Genomic DNA, 22,859 nt, shown 5'->3' with positions numbered 1-22,859 from the left:
TTGTAATAAAACAGATTAACTTGCTGTGAAAATTTAACGAGACTGAGACACAACAGTAGCCACCTAATGAACCAAAACACATTGCAGTTAAGTAGCTAAATAGATGCATACTGATTACAGGGCTGAAAAATGGATCTGCTTACTTGCAAAGTAGAAATTGTTTATAGAACTATTCATTATTTTAGGCAAAATTAAACATTCCCAGTTTCCTACAGATTTTTCTTCTTTTTTGAGGTACACAGGCCTCTCACTGTTGTGGCCTCTCCCGTTGCGGAGCACAGGCTCCGGACGCACAGGCTCAGCAGCCATGCTCACAGGCCCAGCCGCTCCGCGGCATGTGGGATCTTCCCGTACGGGGGCACGAACCCGTGTCCCCTGCATCGGCAGGTGGTCCCCTGCATCGGCAGGTGGACTCTCAACCACTGTGCCACCAGGGAAGCCACAGATTACTTTTTTAAACCCACCTAATTCTTAATCAGTATGAGGCACTGGATTCATCTAATGTTGTTTACATGGTGAAAAAAGTCTGTGAAAAAAGTCTGACCTCTTAGGAAACAATAACAATGAATTGAACCTTGATCGAATTTGGAAAGTGCAGGCTACAAAATATTAAAGCAGAAATATGACTTTATGCAAAATGCTACTGTAGCTCTAAGTCATGTTTTCAAAGTTAATTTATTTTTCCACCTAATGTAATGTTCAAAATGTCAAAGAAAGTGTTTAAGAGTAATTATTTGAGTTCATATTATTTGTTCATATGAAAATTTTAAACATTTTGGAGTATTCCTCTTTATAGCATTGTATTTTTTCTCATTATTTATAGTACTTTCTATTTGTGTAGATGTTCTTCCAATTTTTAAAAAATTCAGTATGAGCTTTCATTTTATAAGCAGGGTGAGCAAGATCAAGTATCACTGTCACTTGAATTCTCTTGCTTTTCCAAACCATCAACTTTATGAATCACTCCCAAATTTTCCATTTTTATTATGGCAGCATATATTGCTGTGTATTATTCCTGTTTGCCACTACACAGTGATTTTGTTTGTTCAGTTCTATTTTTGCTCAGTAACTGCTGTACTTTGTCTCTATCCATTCACTTACAGGTCCATTAGAGATAAACATAGCTATTAAATTACATATTTTTCAGCAAATATCCAATGTTAGAATTCAAAGACTGAATGGGCATAGTTTAGCATAGAATCATTGAAACTACACAACAGTGAAAAGCAAAAAATAATTTTGACCTCATATATGAAATTCCTTTCGTAAGGGTGTGTGTGTGTATGTACACGTGCTATTTAGGGATTATATTTTTAATCACTACACTTCAGGTTGAATTTCACAGCTGATGAACTACTAGTCTTTTCAAAAAGTAAAACAATGTGGTATAAAGTCTATATATAATTTGCTGCCCATCTCCATACCTTCCCTCCAAAATACAAATATAATTATTTGGAAAAAAATGATTCTTTTCTTCTGCTTTGCTTATATTGTCTTTTGATTTTGCCCTGTGTACATAGTATTGCAACTGTATACTTAACTGTATACTAAATATAAATGAAATATATATTTCTCTGTCTTAAAACATTGTTTTTGAAGCATGACAAAAGTCATAGAGCCTTTAAGGTGTAGTATATATTTACAATTATTGGTATTTAATAACTATATCATATTGTAGCTAATATACACAAAGTCTGCTGTTCATTTCATTAAAATTATCAAATGTTAGCTAAATGCTAAATAATAATATATAAAACAACATTAAAAATGAACATACTACATTGATGACTGTATTAGTTCTTTATTGTTTCTGTAACAAATTATGACAAATTAAGTAGCTTAAAACAATGCAAATTTATTATATTATAGTTCTGTAGGTCAGATGTCTGACATGGCTATCATTGAGCTAAAATCAAGCTGCTGGAAAGAGTGCATTTCTTTCTGTAAGCTCCCAATAAAGAATCGATTTCCTTGCCTTTTCCAGCTTATCTCTCTGACCATTCTTCCATAATCATATCTTCCTCTGACTTTCCTTTCTGCCCCAAGATAATCCAGTGTAATAGCTCTATCTCAAGGTTCTCAGTCACATCTGAAAAGTCCATTTTGCCATGTAAGATAACATATTCACAGGCTCTAGCTCTTAGGATATGGACTAAACATCTTTGGCAGGGCAGAGAGGCACTATACTCTCTGCCACAATGATAGACATTGCAAAATGCTAATTTCCACTAATGAAATAATAACCTTTAACTCTCATAATATTAATTTTGCATTAAGCAGTTTTCCTTTAAGGAGTTTATCTGTTTTGGGCCTCTTGTGCAAAATCATTGTGAAAATGTATAAGCACATATTTGACAAACTAATTTTTAATGTTATGATTAGAATACTGAGGTTGTAATTACACATAATTAGACAGAACATTTAATTTAAGAAATTTATTATGGATTAATTAAATATTTTATAGAATAAACATTCTCTGTCCCAGCATATATATCACTGAGTCACATTTATTGCATATATGGATAAACACTACAATGTGTTTTTTTTTTTACATCTTTATTGGAGTATAATTGCTCCACAATGGTGTGACAGTTTCTGCTTTACAACAAAGTGAATCAGCTATACATATACATATGCCCCCACATCTCTTCCCTCTTGCGTCTCCCTCCCTCCCACCCTCCCCATCCCACCCCCCAGGTGGTCACAAAGCACCAAGCCCATCTCCCTGTGCTATGCGGCTGCTTCCAACTACCTATCTATTTTACGTTTGGTAGTGTATATATGTCCATGTCACTCTCTCACTTAGTCACAGCTTACCCTTCCCCCTCCCCATATCCTCAAGTCCATTCTCTAGTAGATCTGTTGTTTATCCCTGTCTTACCCCTAGGTTCTTCATGACATTTTTTTCTTAAATTCCATATATATGTGTTAGCATACGGTATTTGTTTTTCTCTTTCTGACTTACTTCACACTCTGTATGACAGACTCTAGGTCCATCCACCTCATTATAAATAGCTCAATTTCATTTCTTTTTATGGCTGAGTAATATTCCATTGTATATATGTGCCACATCTTCTTTATCCATTCATCTGATCATGGACACTTAGGTTGTTTCCATCTCCAAGTTATTGTAAATAGAGCTGCAATGAACATTTTGGTACATGATTCTTTTTGAATTATGGTTTTCTCAGGGTATACGCCCAGTAGTGGGATTGATGGGTCATATGGTAGTTCTATTTGTAGTGTTTTAAGGAACCTCCATACTGTTCTCCATAGTGGCTGTACCAATTCACATTCCCACCAGCAGTGCAAGAGTGTTCCCTTTTCTCCACACCCTCTCCAGCATTTATTGTTTCTAGATTTTTGCACAGCAAAGGAAACCATAAACAAGACTAAAAGACAACCCTCAGAATGGGAGAAAATATTTGCAAATGAAGCAACTCACAAAGGATTAGTCTCCAAAATTTATAAGCAGCTCATGCAGCTCAATAACAAAAAACCAAACAACCCAATCCAAAAATGGGTAGAAGACCTAAATAGACATTTCTCCAAAGAAGATATACAGACTGCCAACAAACACATGAAAGAGTGCTCAACATCATTAATCATTAGAGAAATGCAAATCAAAACTACAATGAGATATCATCTCACACCATTCAGAATGGCCATCATCAAAAAATCTACAATGTGTTTTTTTAATTGATCAAATTAACTAAATGATTTTCAGATTTATTCATCAGTTTGTGATGCATAAGCACAGTGAATAACTTCAGAGTTTTTAGCAATATTAATTATCACAAAAGTCCTGAGAACCATAACCATTACTGTTGAGATATATAAAAGAAATGTTATTTTTATTCAAATTCATAGTTTAAAACTATAAAAATCTAAACAATACTAATGAACTGATATTGATAGGTCTTAGTGTTAGTTTCAAAAACCCATCGTTGTGTCCTGTGACTATCAAACTATTTTGTTTGCAAAATTCAACATGAATTCCTAAGGTCTGATAGATCACAAGTATATTATTGCCATAAGTTTTGTCAGTGCAGAAAGACACAACATGTACCAGGCACCACTATTTGTAAGTTTTATTCCAGAGTTCCAGGTGTTTACCTTTGGGGGATCTTTTTACTCAGACAGTAAGCTCACCCTCCAGGTTATGGCCTGAACATTATATCAATGTAGAAGCTTACAATAACAAATTTTCACTAACAATAGTCACTTTACTTCGTAATCCTTGACGTATTTCCTAGGAAAGGAAATGGAAACTAACCTTTCTTATACTCTACCATGTATCTGGCATAGCACTGAGACTTTTCATCTTTTTCTCTTATTTAACCCTCACAATATCCCATTAATTTCCCAAGAACAAAAAAATATGGTTTTGTCTGAAGATATGTGTTTAAGACCAAGTATTATGGATGTATGCGCTTTCAGGATGAAAGGTCAACATTTCAAATGTTATGGACTCCACCAACGTGAAAAACTTTGTGCAAGATCACATTTCCTTTTGTGTTTCCTTTTGTGTAAGGAACGGATCCCAGAGAGTCCTTCTCCTGCTCCTTCTCTGGAAGAGAGTCATCGCCCTGGGAGCCAGACCTCCTCCCACCCCAGCAGCAGCGTGTCCAGCTCTCCCTCTCAGATGGATCACCATTCAGAGAGAATGGGTGAGTATCTCACCTGAAGCAAGGAACTGAAAGATAATCTTTCAGGAAATTCTTCATTAGGCAATAGAGAGGGGAGAAAAACCTAGGGGAATTGATGCTTTTTGAAAAGTGGTGATTCTTTATTACAGAAGCAATATGAACAACAAAAAAGGTGTTAGAAGTTTGTTCTCTGGAAGGGGCTTCATTTACTGTATCACTGGATCTCATGGGAACAATTTGATGGGATTTTTGTAGAGTATATGTTAATTCAATATGCTGGTACTTGGCAGCTAGTGTGATACAAATCACTTGCTATATTCACAGCACCCTTTGAATAATGGAAGATAAGATATCCTTTGGACAGTTGATCATGTAAGAGTGATTAAAAAGTGAATCAATATATGATTTGCAATAATCTCAACAATTCAGATCACAAATTTTAACATGATTTTTCCTACGTTTCTTTTTTATTGTTTCAGAAGTCTTACACCACAGACACTATTCCAGAAATATTATAATGTTATTGTCAGTGATCTGGCATATTGGAGACTTGAATCTAGACACAGTCTGGCACTAACTAGCTATGAGATCTTGGGTATGTCACTTAACCACAATGAGTATCTTTACCTAACATATGGATATAATTACTGCTCTGCCTATTGCACTGGAGTTTTATGAGGTCAAATGAAATAATATGTGGAAAAAAACACTTCAGAAATTTAAAGTGCTAAGGAAATGTGAAGGATAAGCACTATTTTTCTCTGTGTGGCTTTACCTTGATTACTTATCATCTCCTGCTGTTTGATCCTACTCAGGTATACAGACATTACCCAGTGCATTCAGCTATAACAAATTCTCATTTGGTATATAATAAGTATGAACAAAGTGAGCTAGGTAAAATCTTCATTAATCTTCTGTACCTACACAATCCAATTTCCTAAGTACCCATTTCCTTTAGGGAAAATAATATCTTCTCTTCTTTTAGTCTTACTATTGGGACATTTTTAATGTAAACTCTAAATTTTTACACTTCATAAGAGTGATTGCTTCAAGACTCTCCAAAATAATGTTTTTATGGGGGAGGAAAGGAATTTGAGGGATTAGGGAAGGTGTTAGGTTCTGGATTTGTGGTGGGGAAGGACAAAGATGATTTCTCTCTTGTGGAAATTCATCCAAGTCTCACTTAGCTTGTCAATATTATATATTCTTTGTAACTATTTAGCTTCATAGTGATCCCAGTGGGTCTCAAATCTGGCTCCCCATTATAATCGCCTATGGAGTATTTACAAATCTGGATGCCCAGGCCACACGCTCAGGGTCTCATTTACCTCGTCTGGAATAGAGCCTAGAAGGAGTGTTCTGTTTTGCTTTTCAATATCTTCTCAGGACATTCTAATGTGCAGCCAGAATTAACCACTGAATTAGAACTTGTAGCTATTGGCCATAAGGGAGTAAATTTAATTCCTGGAAGAGGTGACAGAGGTTTTCTAGCTTTACTCTGTTCTGTGGATGCAGACTAAACTACTAGTTACAATATTGTGTGCAACAGATTCAAGAGAGTCTGAGCAAGACCTGTGGGGGTAGCCAGATGACCATAAAGGAATCAAGAAACATACATTCTTCTATTAGGAAAATCTTTGTACTGATGAGGGAGGGTGGTAGAGAGGAAAAAGAAAGAGAGAATTATTTATTGAGTGCTGGCTAAAAGCAGAGCACACAGGGAAATATGTGTACTCTGTAATAGACATATCGTAAGAGATGTCATACTTAGAAATAAACTATATCCAAAGCAATATAATATTATAAAAAATCTTGACAACATAAAACATTTCTTATTCCACCGGCAGTAATTATACTCTCTATGCACATTCCACAATTGTCCAAGCGTGATAGTGCGATTGTCTATAAGTGAATTAAAAGGTTTGATGATTTTTGGTTTAAAGTGACCATACTTTATTGATAGTGCTATATAACATTTTAATAAAATATAACTAAAGAGAATTAAATGATAAACTGAAATTGACATGTTTTTCCTCTTTCAATATAAATGTCTTGTGAAGAAGCACCTACAATTACCAGAAAATTATATTTTATCTATTAATTTTGCTATATATTTGCAAAAACTCTACAAAGTAAACTAAATTCGTAATTATTTTAAACTCATGAGATTAAGTACAAAATTCTCTCTGAAGCATTTTGGGAAATATATTATTAATTATGGAGGTAAATAACTAATTTGTACATGAATTTCAAAAGAGGAAATATTTTAAATGATTTAAAGAAAATATGTTGGAAATTATATATGTACTATGTATTAATTATACTTTAAAATTCATATGATTAAGCAGCTTATTGATTTTTAAATTGTATGATCAGAACAACAAAAATCTTTTCACTTGTTCAGAAGTAGAAGTGTATAAAATTCATGTTGTTATTGGAGTAAAATAGGTATTTATGTAATGGTTTTCTGCTTTTCTTTTGGGTGTTTTGCAATAAAATTACTCAGTTATATCTCTTATTTATAGTTATGATGCCCAACAATAGAGAGGAACTTATCGTTGATCAGGATAATGGACCAACCATCAAAAAATTCCAAAGGGAAAATAAAGGTAAAATGACTTTTGCTTATTTGATGTACATATAAAGATCAGATACTAACTCAATTAACATTCCATTGCTGTATATTGCATCCACATTTCCCTAAGTCAGAACAGATCCATACTGGCTTTGGATAAATTCTTTTAGTAGTAAAAAAATAATATTTACCTGAAGCTTGTTTATTTGATGTTATAAATAACATATTAGTCCAAAGTTTCTCTGTGCCTATGGTTGGAAACTTTACCCTAAGCCCTTTTATTATGCCTATTCCGTGACATCTGATTCTCTTTTTATTATGTATGCACTTTGTTGACTATATTTAAATGAATCACTATTCGATGGTTATGTTTGAAAAACTTGAGTTACTGTCATAGAGGAGAGATGTTCCCTTCAACACTCAAAAGTGATTTTAAAAGTATATGCTAATTTGGACATTTCAGAGGAAAGTTTAGCAAGCAGCTCCAATCAGGTATTTACCTATAATATTAATAGATATGACATCAATCTGGCTTGTAATCAACTGACAAACGTGTCATTTCTGCACAGTATCCAATTTTTTCTTAGGATATCTGTTTAAAGAAGGTAGGGAAAGTCAGAATTTCAAAGACTTGCTTCCTTGATATGAAAACTGAGTACAACTTTGTTTAAAAGGCTGTAAAGGTAAGAGTAAAGGAAAATATATCAGTATATGTTATAGGCTATGCATTATTACTATCACCATGAGTTAGTAACTCTAAGCTAAAGAACATAAGCTAACATGTAATTTATCAGATCATCAGATGGTCTGATTGTACTTCACTATAGGGTGTATTTTTCCATCTTTAATAAGGATGCTCATAATATACAGAAAAAAACATTCCATGAGCTGAAGAGTTAATGGAGACATTTTTTTTATTTCTTCTCTAGACTGAACTTGCTTTCTAATGACCTAGATGAGCATTTTAGTTAGAATTTGGAATAATGTATAATTTTAATTTCATTGGTCCATTGTTGGTTTCCTTGCCACATATTTTGTCTTTTTTATCCAAACACTGAAAGACTGTACCCTCTGGGCCACTAAGATATAAATGCTTTATTTCAGAAAAGTGGTCAGAATGGAAGTCATGTTCAGTATATTAAACTACCCAAACTCTTACACAGGTAATGGAATTATAGTTAAAGATGAAATTTCATTCATAACTCAAAAACAATTTGTTCCTGAAACTTCTTTCCTAGCAAGTCATCACTATTTGAAGGACAGCTTGGAAGTAAAGCATATTTTCTAGGAAAATCTCAAGCTGTACATGATACATATGATTCTGTCAGAACTGCAAACCCCGTAAGTCAAAATGGCATTTAGGACTGGCCTGTTTGCTGTAGTGTTCAAGTACACACTGCTGTGTCTTATTAAAAATCAGCTGGAGTGCTAGTACAGATGTACAGTAGCCGATTTTCATAAAATACACAGTGGTATGCACTGGCATTTCTGAATCTCTTACTGTGGAATGGCACAGTTATATTCATTTCAAATATGTTGGTCACACATCCTGGTGAGGACATTAATAGACTGGAGTGGCATATTAAACTGTACTTCTCTGGTTATAATGGAAAACTTTCTTTTAAATGAGATTTTCTATGTTAAGTTCTACCAGTTACATTTGTACTTAAAATAAAATATATTTTCCTCAAATAGATTTTAGTTCTTAAAAGGGAATGCAGTTAAAGTAGAAGTCTCAACATTTATTAAGTTTGACAAGTAGGCAGTTTATACAACTGTAGCAAACATATGTTTTCACATCTGTTTTGAGTAATATCATGATTTTAAAAATGATTTATAGCTCTGGAAATTATAAAATGCCAGCTTTGCTGTTATGTGGACATTTTCAGAAAATGATTAAAGTATGCTTCATGTAGCCCTCCTCTTACTCTACCTTGTAAAATTGGGTGACAGCTAGTGTGATACATATCTCAAATGATAATTTGTATTTTGCCTTACATTTTCATATGCAGACATTTCAAAGTCTATATGATCTGGGCTTTCATGCAGTGAGTTCCATTTAGACTACATCCAACATGACTTACCAGAATTGCTATTTTAGTTTTGACTCAAGTATTTTGACTAAACTGAATCGTCAATCAAATAAAGCCTTTGATTTTATTTTTCCACAGACTTAGTCAAACAAATTGACCAAATCAATCACATGTTATGACATTGTGTTACATAATTTTTAGCAATCAGTTCTGGGATTCTTTAGAGTAGAGACTTTGGGACTATATACCTTACTTCACCCATGTGGAAGCAAAGGTCCAAAACAAGACCCTCTTCCTTTGGCAGCCACTGGTCTCCCAAACTGCTGTCAGGAATAGCTTTTTGATATTTTGCATTTTGTATTGAATGTATCTATTGAAAACTTTATATGTACAAGAAGTATGATGGTCAAATTTGGAATGCTGTATAAACATTGGAACAATAAATGTATCATCTAGCTACTGAAACATTACATAACTTGAGTCCACTGAAACATTACATTTTAAATCAGTCCACAGTTTACAGATGAAAAGCTAATAGTTTTAACATCCTTTGATCATAAGACTCTAAAGTATATCTCATCTAAAATAAAGGTACTATTGTATTTACTTTTATACAAATAGGCTAATTCAGTTTAGAGGAGGGCTTGGGCTATATATTGACACTATAATAATGTAAATACTTTCTATTCAATCAGATGCTTCTCCCTCTTAATCTATTCCTGAGACAATCCCAGATACTACACTAAATCATTTATGGAAGGTGTTTGGAAATGATTATAACCCTGGATAAAATGGAAAATATATCTGATGCATATTATATTTTATGAATAAGAAATACTAAAGTATTGCACCAACTAAAATATAAACATCATTACAAATAAACTTATGATGACATTAAAATACATAAAGGAAAGTGAAAGATAAAATTTTGTGCATTTTATGCCATTCTGTGATTCCAAATAGAAATGAGAGAAAGAAGAAACATATCTTACTGGAAATTTTCTTCGAATTGCCTTCATTTTTAAAACTTTTTATTTAGAAACAGTTGTGGACTCAAATTAAGTTCCAAAAAGAATACATAAAGATCTTGTGTTAACCCTTCAACCAGTTTCCCTCAATGGCAAAATCTTATATAATCTTACCCCGATATGAAAATCAGAAGTTTTACATTGCTATGTCCACAGGTGTTACTCAAATTTCACCAGTTTTACATGAATTCATTGGTGTGTATGTCTGCATGTATCCTTCTATGGAATTTTATCACATGTTTAGATTTGTATAACCACCAGCACAATCAAGATATAGGACTGCTCTATCACCACAGGGATGTCTCTCCTGCTATTCCTTTATTGTCTCCTCTGCACTCCATGATCCCTAACCCCTGAAAACCACCGTTTTCCATCTTTATAATTCCATCATCCTAAGAACGTTCTAAAATTGGAATCATGCAGTATATGACTTTTTAAGATTGACATTTTTTCACTTAGCAAAATTCCCTTGATATTCGTTCAGATTGTTGCATGTGTCAATAGTTTTTCCTTTTTTATTACTGAGTAGTATTCTATGGTATGCATGTACCAGAGTTTGTGTAACCATTTATCCATTGTACGACATCTCATTGTGTCCAGTTTTTGTCTATTATTAATAAAACTTCTAGAAACACTTATGTACATGTTTTTATATAGATATAACTTTTAATTTCTCTGGGACAAATGCTCAAGTGATGGGTCATGTGATAAGTGTATGTGTAGTTTTATAACAATCTGCCAAACTCTCTCCCAGAGTGGCTGGGTCATTTTTATATCTCCACAAGCAATACATGAGTGGTCCACATTCTCCACATCTTTACTAGCATTTCGTGTGGTCCTTTTTTTAAAAAAAGAAAAAAAAATAGCTCTTCACATAGGTGCATGTAGTGATATCTCATTGCAGTTTTAATTTTCATTTCTCTAAGGGCTAGTGATATTGAACTTCTTGTTTGTATATCACATTTGATGAAATGTCTCTCTTCATGTATTTTCCCCATTTTCCAATTGGTTTGTTTTTATTTTGTTGAATTATGAGAATTCTTTACATATTCTACATACAAGTCCTTTGTCAAATATGTAGTTTGCAAATATTTTCCCCACTCTGTAGCTTATTTTTATAACCTGTTAAAAGGGTCATATGCAGAGCAAAAGTTTTTAATTTTGATGAAGTCCAGTTTGTAATTTTTTTCTGTTATGGTGCTTTTCCTGTCAAGTCTAAAATCTCTTTACCTAGCCTTAGGTTCTGAAGATTTTCTCCTGTGTTTTCTTCTCTGTACTTTATGGTTTTACCTTTTACGTTTATGATCATTATCTCAACTCAAGGTTCTTTTTGTTTTTCTGCTCCAGCACCATTTGTGGAAAAGGCTATTCTTCCTTCATTGAATTGCTGTGGTGATTTATCAAAAATCAGTAATCTGTACTTATTCAGGACTACTTCTTCAGTTTTACCTATGTATCTATCCTTCTACCAGTACCACAGTCTTGATTATTGAAGCCCTATAGTAAGTTTTAATATCTGATAGAATTACTCCTTCTATTTTATTCTTTTTTTCCAAGATTTTCATGGCTATTCTAGAGACTGTGACTTTTCCATATATTTTATAAAAGATAGTATATGTCTATAAAAAAAACTTGATGCGGTTTTGATAGGAATTACATTAAAACTACAGATTAATTTGGGAAAAATGACATCTTTACTATTTTGAGTCTTTCAATACATGAGTACAGTATGTCTTTCCATTTATTTAGGTTTTCTGTCTTTCATCAGCAAAGTTAGCTTTTGGCATACAAGTTCTGTACAAGATTTGTTAAATTCATACCTAAGTATTTCATTGTTTGTATAATTATAAATGGTTTGAATAACTATAAATGTTTTTGTATTCTCAAATTCAGTTTTCACACTACAGCTTTCTTAGTATATAGAAATACTGTTGATTTTTATATGTTGGTCTTGCATCCTGCCATCTTACTTAACCTCACTTATTAGCTCTACAAGTTTTTTGGTTGGTTTTAATCCTTGGGGTTTCCTACATATGCATTCAGGCCATGCCATCTGTAAATAAAAACAATTTATTTCTGCCTTTTTAATTTATGGGAATTTAATTTCTTTTTCTTGCCTTATTGTCATGGCTGGGACTTTTAGTACTACATTGAAAAACAGTGATGAATGTGGACTTCCTTCACTTCTTTCTGATTTTAGCAGGAAAATGTTCAGTTTTTCAACATTATGTATGATATTATCTGTAGATTTCTTTGTAGATACTCTTTATCTAGTTGAGGTAATTTAGCTCTGCTCTTAATTGGCTGAAAGTTTGTATTATGAATGAGTGTTGCATTTTGTCAAATGAATTTTCAGCCTATGTTTATAGGATAGTATTATTATTTTTTTAATTTTTAGCTTGTTGATATGGTGAAATACATTGACTGATTTTTCAATGTTAAACCAGCCTCACACACCTGGAATAAATCATACTTGGTTACGGTGTGTAATTCTTTTTATACATTGTGGGATTTGGTTAGCTAATATTTTGTTTGCAATTTTGCATCTATATTCAGGAGGGATTGACCTACAGTCTGTTTTTGACAATGGCTTTGTATTTAGTGTCAGAGTAACACTTGTCTCATAAAATGAATTGGGAAGGATTTCTTCTCTTTCTTGGAAGAAATTATGTAGAATTGGTGTCAATTCTTTTTAAAATGCTTGGTTAGGATTATTCAGTGAAACCATTTGGGTGCAAAAGTTACATTTTGGGGATAATTAAAAATTCTGGATTAAATTTCCTTAACAGTCATAGGAATACTCAGACTATTTTTCCTATTAAGCAAGTTTTGGTAGTCTGTGTTTTTAAAGAGTTAATCTGTTTAATCTAACTTATTGAATTTATGTGCATAGTACTGTTTGTAGTATTCCTTGTTATCCTCTTGATATCTGTGGAATACTGATAATGGTAATTTGTGCCTTCTCTTTTGTATTTGTCATTCCAGCTAGAGGTTTTCAAATTTTATTCATCTTTTCAAAATATCAGCTTTTGTTTCTTTGATTTTCTTTATTGTTCCTTTGCTTACAATTTCATTTATTTCTGCTCTTACCTTTATTAGTGCCCTTTTCTGCTTGGTTTGTTTAATTTGCTCTTCTTTTTTGTAGTTTCTTAAAGTGGGAGCTTAGATAATTTATTTTACCCCTTTCTCTTCTCTAATATGAGTATTTAATATTATAAAATTTCTTCTCAGTACTGGTTTAGCTAAGTTTTACTAATTTTGATATGTTGTATTTTTATTTTCATTCAGTTCAAAGTGTTTCATAAGTATTTACTCATAATTTTCTCTTTCTGTTGTTCTTTATTTCTTCTTGATGTTCAAATTTTCCTTCTCTTATTTCCTTTTTGTTTAGACAATTTTCTTTAGCCATTCTTTTAAAGTAAGTTGGCTGGCAACAAATTCTCTTAGTTTTCCTTCATCTGAGAATTTCTCCATTTCCCTTTCATTCCTGAAGGATATTTTCACCAGATGCATAATTCTGGGTTGATGATTATTTTTTTCAGCACTTGAAAAATGGTGTCCCATTTCCTTCTGGCTGCCATGGTTTCTGATGAGAAATCCACTGCTGTTTGAACTGCTTTTCCTCTGATAGGTAATGGCTGACTACTTTCAAGATTTTTTCTTTGTCTTTGGTTTTAGAAGTTTGACTTTGATGTGTCTTGGTGAAGATTTCTTTGGATATATCCTGTTTGGAATTTGTTCAGCTTCTTGAGTCTGTAAGTGCATGTCTTTTGACAAATTTGAGAGGTTTTGGGACCTTATTCCTTTGAGTAGATTTTTTAGCCTTGACCTCTTTCTCCTCTCCTTCTAGGACTCCAATGACACAAATGTTGGATCTTGTGTCATAGTTCCACATACCTCTGTAGCTCTTTTTCTCTCTCTCTTTTTTTTTCCAAAGTGTGTTTTCTCCCTCTTGTTCAGATTAAGAAATTTCTATATTTCTATTTTTAAGTTCACTGATTCTATCATCTGCCCTCTTCACTCTATGTATTGAGCCTGTCCATTGAATTTTAAAATTTTGGTTATTTTAGTTTTCAGTTCTAAAATGTCCATTTGCTTCTTTTTGAACATTTTTATTATTATTTTTTTGCTGTAACTTTCCATTTCTTTGCTGATATTTTCTATTCTTTCATTTGTTTCACACATCTTTGTAATTGTTCATCGAAGTATTTTTATAATGACAGCTTTAAAATCATCTGTGAAATCTTAGGTTTGGTGGCTGTTCATTGTCTTTAGTCATTCAAGTTGATATATTCCAGGTTCTTGGTTTCACAAGTAATTGTTTTATTGAAACATGGATATTTTAGGTATTATGAAACTCTGGATCTTATTTAAATCTTGCATTTTCTCAGGCGCCTCCTGACACAGCTCTGGTGGGGCAAGGGAGGCAACACTGCCTCATTTCTACCAGGTGTGTATGGGAGTCCAGATTCTCCACTCTGCCTCCATTGAAATCCTGGGGTGAGCTGGTGCTACAGTAGTGCTGGGTGGGGGTAGTAATTCAGGCTCCTTATTCTGTTGATACCACCCTGTCTGGAAGGAGTTACTACTTTCCATTGTGGCCTTGCCTTACATTGCACATGGCCTCATTCCCACTGAGCAGTGGCAAAAGTCTTGACTTTCCAGTATATCTTCTCTGATACCACCCAAGATGGTAAAGGGTACTGGATAGAAGGTGGAAGTCTAGGCTCTCCATGTAGTCTCTACTGATACTCTGTGTGAGGGGGTGGCCTCATTGCTGCTAAACACTGTTAAATTACTGAAACTCCATTAAGCCTTCTTTTCTGACACCACCCTCACCAGTGGTGGTGGAGTTTGAAGGGCATTGGCACAGCTCATTATAGGCTGGGAAGAGCGAAGTTTAGGTTTCCCATTTGGCCTTTGCTGGTGGGGTGGAGGTAGGGCTGCATATTTTTCTGGGGTGTTTGTCTGAAGTAGAGCAGTTATTGTTTAAAAGTTTTTAGTGTTGCTCAACTACCCATTCCTGGTCCTTTGGCTAGAGAAAACACACTTTTCTGGGGGATTTATTTGTCTGTGCCTATTGGTGTTTATGGATTGCTGGCTTTTCGAATAGTCTTCAGGGATATGAGAGGCAAAGAGAGATCCCAGGCTATTCACTACTGTGTTATTCCTCAGGTTCCAATGTCCCTAATTGGTCTACCTTTTCTCTACACATTCAGAGTCTTCTTATATTTGTTTTGCATATAATGTCCAGGGTTCTTAGCTGTACTTAGAGGGAGGAATAAGGAAAAGTATATCTTCTCCATCTTTTGGAGACAGAAGTCCCTTTATCTCTCTTTCATTTTAAAAAAAACTGAGATGTACCACATATATAATAAAACTCAACCATGTAACATGTACAATTCGGTGTTTTTCATTATATTCTCATGGTTGTACAAAAATCACTACTATTGAACCCCAGAACATTTTCATAAACCAGAAAAAATCCTGTACCCATTAGTAGTCACTGTGCATTCCCCTTTACACAGGCCCTGAAAATCACTAACCTGATTTCTGTCTCTATGGGTTTGCCGAATCTGGATTTTTCATATAAATGAAATCATACAATATGTGGCCTTTTGCAGCTGTCTTCTTTCACTAAGCATAATGATTTCAAGGTTCATCCTTCTTATGTCTGAATATTATTCTATTGTATGGATATGCTACATTTTGTTTAACCGTTCATTAGTTGATGGACATTCAGGGTGTTTCCCTCTTTTGGCTATTATAAATAATGCTGCTATGAACATTCGTGTACAGTTATTGTGTCCACTTATGTTTCCATTTGTTTTCTGTGTATACCTAGGAGTTGAATTGCTGGGTCATATATATGGTACTTCTATATTTGACCTCTCGAGAAACTGCAACACTGTTTTCCACAGTGGCTATGGAATTTTATGTTCCCAATAGCAATGTGTGAGTGTTTCAATTCTCCTCCATCCTCTTCAACACTTATTATTATCTGCTTTTTTGATTATAGCCATTCTAGTGGGTATGAAGTGTTATCATGTGGTCTTGACATGCCTTCCCTGATAAATAATGATTTTGTGTATCTTTTCATGTGCTTATTGTCCATTTGCTTATCTTCTTTGAAGAAATATCTAGTTAAGTCCTTTCTTTGTTTTGTATTTTCAAATTGAAATGTTTGTCTTTGATGTTTTCAAGTTTTTTAAGAGTTCTTTATATATTCTGGATACAAGAACCTTGTCAGATATATGATTTTTAAACATTTTATCTCATTCTGTGGTGTGTTTTCACTTTTTTCATAATATTGTTCATAACAAAGTTTTTAATTTTAATAAAGTTCAATTTATCTATTTTTTTCTTTGCCATGTATGCTTTTGTTGTCATATCTAAGAATCCTTTACTAAAACCAACTTTCTAAAGGTATACTCCTGTCCTTAGATCTTTGAAGATTAAACCATACTCCTTAAAGATATACTACTAATTCTTTGATCTAAGAGTGTTATTTTAGCTCTCACACTTAAACCTATGATCTCTGTTGAGTTAAGTTTTTGTGTTTGGTATTAGGCAGGGAACTACTTTTATTCTTTTGCAGTTGGGTATCCAATGGTCCCAGCACAATTTATTGAAAACACTATTATTTCCCCCATTGAGTTAGCACCCTTGTCAAAAATCACTTGACCATAAAAGTTAAGGGTTTATTTCTGGACTCTCAATTCTATTCCATGATCAATATGTCTATCATTATGCCAGTATTACAATGTCTTGATTACTGTAACCTTATAATAAGTTTTGAAATTTGGGAATATAAGTACTCCAATTTTATTTTTTTTATTTTTTCAAGATTATTTTGGAAATCATGGGTCCCTTATATTTTCATAAGAACTTCATAATCAATTTCTAATAAAATGCCAACAGAAATTTCTATAGGGAGTATACTGGATCTGTAGATCAATTTGGGGTGCATTGCCATCATAACAATATTAATATTTTGATCCATGAACATGGGATGTGTTTCCATTTATTATAGGTTCTCTTTAATTTCTTCAATAATGTTTTGTAGCTTTCAGAGCATAGTTTTGCACCTGTTTTGCTAAGTTTATTCATATTTTATTTTGAATGTTTTACATTCAATTGTAAATGAAATTGTTTTCTTAATTTCAACAATTTTGAATTGTTCACTGCTAGTGTATAGAAATACATTTTATTTTTCTATATTTAATTTGTATTCATCAGCCTTGTTGAACTTGGCTATTAGCTCTATGGGTTTTCTGTAGATTCTTTAAGGTTTTCTACATATAAAATCATGACATCTGAAAATGAGATTGTTTTATTTCTTCTTTTCCAATCTGTATGCCTTTTCTTTTTCTGACCTAATTCCCCTGGCTACAATGTCCAGTACAATGTTGAATAGAAGTGGTGAGAGTGTAAATCCTTGTCTTTTTTTCCAATCTTAGGGGGAAGGTGTTCAGTCTTTCATCATTAAGTATAATGTTATCAATGGGTTTTTCATATGCCTTTTATCAGACTGAGGAAGTTTCTTTCTAGGTCTAGTTCATTGAATGCTTTACCATGAAAATATGTTAGATATTGTCATATTATTTATCTGCTTCAATTGAGATGATCATGTGGTTTTTGTCCTTTATTCTACTAATAAAATACTTTAGATTGATTTTTGAAAGGAAATTGTTTATAATAATAATTATTATTATTGTTTTATTGTGGTAAGAACATTTAACTTGAAATCTATCCACTTAACAAAATTTTAAGTGCACAATACATTATTTTTATTGTAGGCACAAAGTTGTACAGCATATCTTTGGAATTTATTCATCTTACATAACTGAAACTTTGTGCCCATTGAACAGCAACTTCCCACTCCCCTCCCTCCAGCTCCTGACAAACCACCATTCTCCTCTCTGTTTCTATAAGCTTAACTGTTTTAGATACCTCATATTGTGAAATCATATACTACATGTCTTTCTGTGACTGACTTATTTCACTTAGCATGATGTCCTCCAGTTTCGTCCATGTTGTTGCATACGGTAAGATTTTCTTATTTGTGACTGAATAATTGTCCATTATGTATATATGCCATATTTTCTTTATACATAATATTGTCCATTATGTATATATGCCATATTTTCTTTATACATTCATCCATTGATGGGAATTTATGTTGTTTCAATATCTTGGCTGTTGTAAATAATGCTGTAATGAATTTGGGACTGCAGATATCTCTTCAAGTTCCTGATTTCAATTCTTTTGGATATATACCCAGAATCCATCACATAGTTGTTATTTTTTAATTTTGGGGACCCTCCATACTATTTTCCATATTGACTGCAGCATTTTACTTTCCCACTCAACAGTATACAAGTGTTTCAGTTTCTCCGTATCCTCATAAACATTTGTTATCTTTTTAAAATGACTGTCTTAACAGGTGTAAGTTATATCTCATTTTGGTTTTGATTTGAATTTCCCTGATGATTAGTGAGGTTGATAATATTTTCATATATTTCTTGGCCATTTGTATGTCTCCGTTGGGTAAATGTCTAAGTACTTTTTAAAATCAGGTTATTTGTTTCTCTCTCTCTTTTAAATGGAGTTGTAGGAGTTCCTTCTATATTCTGTATATTAACACCTTAACACATATATAGTTTGCACATCTTTTCTTCAGTTCTGTAGGTTGTCTTTTTACTATTTTGATTTTTCCTTTGCTGTACAGAAGCTTTTTAATTTGATGCATAACTACTTATCTTTTTGCTTTTGTTGCTTGTGCTTTTGGTGGCATATCCAAGTAATTAGTGCCTAGACCAATGTCATGAAGATTTCCCCCTATGTTTTCATTTAGGAGTTTTACAGTATTGGGTCTTTAATCCATTTTGAGTTGATTTTTGTGTATGGTGTAAGATAAGGGTTTAATTTTATTATTTTTCATGTGGATACCCAGTTTTCCCAGCACCATTTTTGTTGAAGAGACTATTCATTGCCCATTGTGTATTCCTGGCACCTTTGTCAAAGTCAGTTTACCATATATGCATGGGTTTATTTCTGTGTTCCATTGGTCTATATGTCTGTTTTTATGCTAGTTCCATACTATTGATTTCTACAGCTTTGTGATGGGGTTAGTGTTAGGGTTGGGGTTAGGGTTAATTTTAAAGCAGGACTATGATGCCTCAATCTTTGTTCTTCTTTCTTAATATTGCTTTTGCTATTTGGGGTCATTTGTGTTTCTATATGAAGTTTAGAATTGTTTTTTTTTCCTATTTCTATAAGAATACTATTAGGGTTTTGATAGGAATTGCACTGAATTTCTAGATCACTTTGGGTAGTATGAACATTTTAACAATAAAAGTCTTCCAATTACTGAACATGAGATGTTTTTCCTTTTATTTGTGTATTTAATTTCTTTCTTCAATATTTTGTAGTTTTCAGTGTTCAAGTCTTTCACCTCCTTGGGTATATTTATTCCTAAGTATTTTATTCTTTTTGATGCAGTTGTACTTGGGAATGTTTTCTTAATTTCTCTTTCTTATTGTTCTTTATTAGTGTATTGAAACACAACAGATTTTTGTATGTTGATTTTGAATCCTGCAACTTTAATGAATTTGTTTATTAGTTCTGATAGGCTTTTGGTGGAGTTTTTGGGGTTTTCTACATGTCACATCATGTCATTGCAAAAAGAGATATTTTCACTGTTTTTTTTTTGTGTTGAACTAAACTTTTGTTCCTTGGATAAAGTCTTCTTGGTCATGATGTATAATTATTTTTATGTGTTGCTGAATTTCAATTGCTTGTATTTTGATGAACATTTTTTGCACTTATATTCATAATTGATATTGTTCTATAGTTATTTCCTTTCTTGTGATGTCTTTGTCTAGTTTTAGTATCAGGGAATTACCACTTCATAGGATGAATTGGGAAACTGGCTTTACAGAATTAGCTGGGAAGTGTTCTCTAACTTCATTTTAATCTAACATATTCCATGAGTGGAAAAGTATATTGTACAATTGAGATACTCCTTTGACAAAAAAGAATTAATTTATTTTTACAGTGATGAAACAACTATAGATAAAACAAGTGCACAACACCTGAAATAGCAATAAGCAAATGTGGTATCAGGATTAATTCTCAGTAGTTTTCTAGCAATTAACTGAAAGCATCCAGTTGAGGTGAACAAAGCACAAGCAATGAGCTGAGAAACCAAGGCATACATTAAATTCAAAGATTTTAAAAGGCAATGTTATTTTATAATATCTACACATTGTTTGGCTTATTACTAGTTTGGGTCAGTTGTGATCTGTGAACTAGACATTTTCATGCCATTTTTAAGGTAAATAGTTCAAGGCATGATTTTATATGTGTCCTCAATGATGTTTTTGCTGGTAAATATATGTATACACACACACACACACATATATATATATATAATATGCATATATATTTCTATTATATCTCCAGATTAAAGATCAGCCATTCTTTTTTCCCATTGTGAAAGATCATGACAAAATAAAGCCTTTAATAACAATAATTTAACATTCTAGATTAAAATGACAAGGAGTTTTGAAATAACTTAAACTAGATATATCTCAATTTCTATTGCCTATACCTGAAAATCATGTTAGAACAGAGTCTGATGCTGCTTATAAGGATGTGATTGCTATAAGAACACTTCTGGGAATATTTTGACAAACCTTAAACCAGACAGATCAAGCTAGTAGTTTATAACTTTTAGAAACCCCTTTGTCATTCTTTTTTCCTTCTTATCAAAATTTGTCAAGATAAGCTACAACACTTTTGACACTGTCTGACCTGTTTTGATCATTATGACAGGATTTCACTTTTCAAAAATTATTTGCACCTGATGTAGAGGTTTGTTATAGTTCTCAAACATCCTTATTTGGATCATGAGCTTAAAAGCCAGTAATAACACATAAAACAAACTGGATGTAACCAGAATGTATTTCTGTTATTTTTAACTAAGAGCCTTTCTTAAATAATGAATGAGCCATGGTGTGTATGTGTATGTGTATGTGTGTGTGTGTGTGTGTGTGTGTGTGTGTGTGTGTGTCCATGTGCATACTCTCATTTTTAAGGGAGCTAAATTCTGAGACCAGTATTTGAGATTGTATTTAATTACAATGTGAGAGCTCAATTAAGATAAACTTACTTGTTATTACAAACTTACTTGTTATTACTAGCTCTACATTAATAGTCTCATAGTCATATTCATAAAGCTCTTGCCTAAGAAACGTTCTATGATGTTATTAGAGTAGTATTATTAGATTACACAGTCTATATTCAGGTTTAAGCTAATTGAAAATATAAACATTTGAATACAAATATAAAAAATAGGTTGGTTCATTTGGCTCTTCTGTATTATAAAAAAGCACTTTTATTATTTTTTAAATCAATGTGTTGTCTTTTTTAAAAAACATTTTATTTATTTTATTTTTTGGCTGTGCTGTGTGTTTGTTGTGGCATGTGGGATCTTTCGTTGCAGTGCGTGGGCTTCTCTCTAGTTGTGGTGTGTGGGTTTTCTCTCTCTAGTTGTGGCACGTGGACTCCAGGGCACGTGGGCTCTGTAGTTTGCAGCACATGGCCTCTCCAGTTGAGGTGCATGAGCTCTCTAGTTGTGGCATGTGGGCTTAGTTGCCCTGTGACATGTGGGATCTTAGTTCCCAGACCAGGGATCGAGCTCACATCCCCTGCATTGGAAGGTGGATTCTTTACAATTAGACCACGAGGGAAGTCCCAATAAAACAGCACTTTTAAAATACATTTAATCTCTTTTTATTTTCCAAGATTCTATAGTTATCCATCAATCTAGGAATATTTGTTATGCAAGGAAAAAGTCTGCTGTTGGTATTTAGAAAAGTGGTATACTCTGATCCAAAACAATTTATTTACAATTCCAGTAACAAATCAAAAAGTCATAGTAATGTATTTCTATTTATTCTAATTTAGTTATCCTGGTCCTTTAGAATTTATTTGTTGAGATAATAGCATCACATATTAGTTACTATAACCAGAGAATGATCATGTGTATTTTTAAAACACAAACCTTCAATTTTTAGGTTTAATTTTCTAATAATAAATAGTTTTGTCAAGGTTTTAAATTATTTGTTCTGGATGTACTTGTTTGGATAACTGTATTATACAAAAGTCCCCAGGTAAAACTAACAAAAAATATTTAAAATTCTTTATTATGAATGAAAGTATAGTTAAACATATTAATTTACTGTGTATATTTCCACAAACAGAGTAATCTTGATGATTTCCACGGTTACAATAGATCAGAACAGATCTTGCTAAAGTACTGTAGTAGAGAATGCTATAAAAATCTATAGCATTTGATGCCACAGTGATAGAATAACAAAAAGAGTTCACACATGCACAATTTTCTCAAGGTCATAATTTGGGCCCTTAATATGATTTCAATTAATTATTTTTGTAAATAATGCTTTCTGTGCCCCACATTATTTCAGATGCTTGGAATGTAATGATGACAGAACCTTGTTCTTGTACTCAAGTAGCTTGAAAATCTTAAATAGAGATTGCACCTTCT

At 33.0% G+C, this 22,859-nt stretch overlaps 1 protein-coding gene across 1 annotated transcript in view; it reads left to right on the top strand.

Annotated features, from left to right (window-relative positions):
- DACH2 (dachshund family transcription factor 2) overlaps positions 1 to 22,859 on the top strand; it is a 638,130-nt gene that overhangs the window by 498,853 nt on the left and 116,418 nt on the right. The window contains exons 7-8 of the mRNA XM_060002017.1: positions 4,535 to 4,670; positions 7,175 to 7,258. Of these exons, the coding sequence (XP_059858000.1) occupies positions 4,535 to 4,670; positions 7,175 to 7,258 (220 nt within the window). The remainder of the gene's footprint in view (positions 1 to 4,534; positions 4,671 to 7,174; positions 7,259 to 22,859) is intronic.

The sequence above is a fragment of the Delphinus delphis genome, chromosome X, assembly GCF_949987515.2.
Source record: "Delphinus delphis chromosome X, mDelDel1.2, whole genome shotgun sequence".
Classification (NCBI taxonomy): Eukaryota; Metazoa; Chordata; class Mammalia; order Artiodactyla; family Delphinidae; genus Delphinus; species Delphinus delphis.
This window is presented reverse-complemented; position numbering and strand designations above follow the sequence as displayed.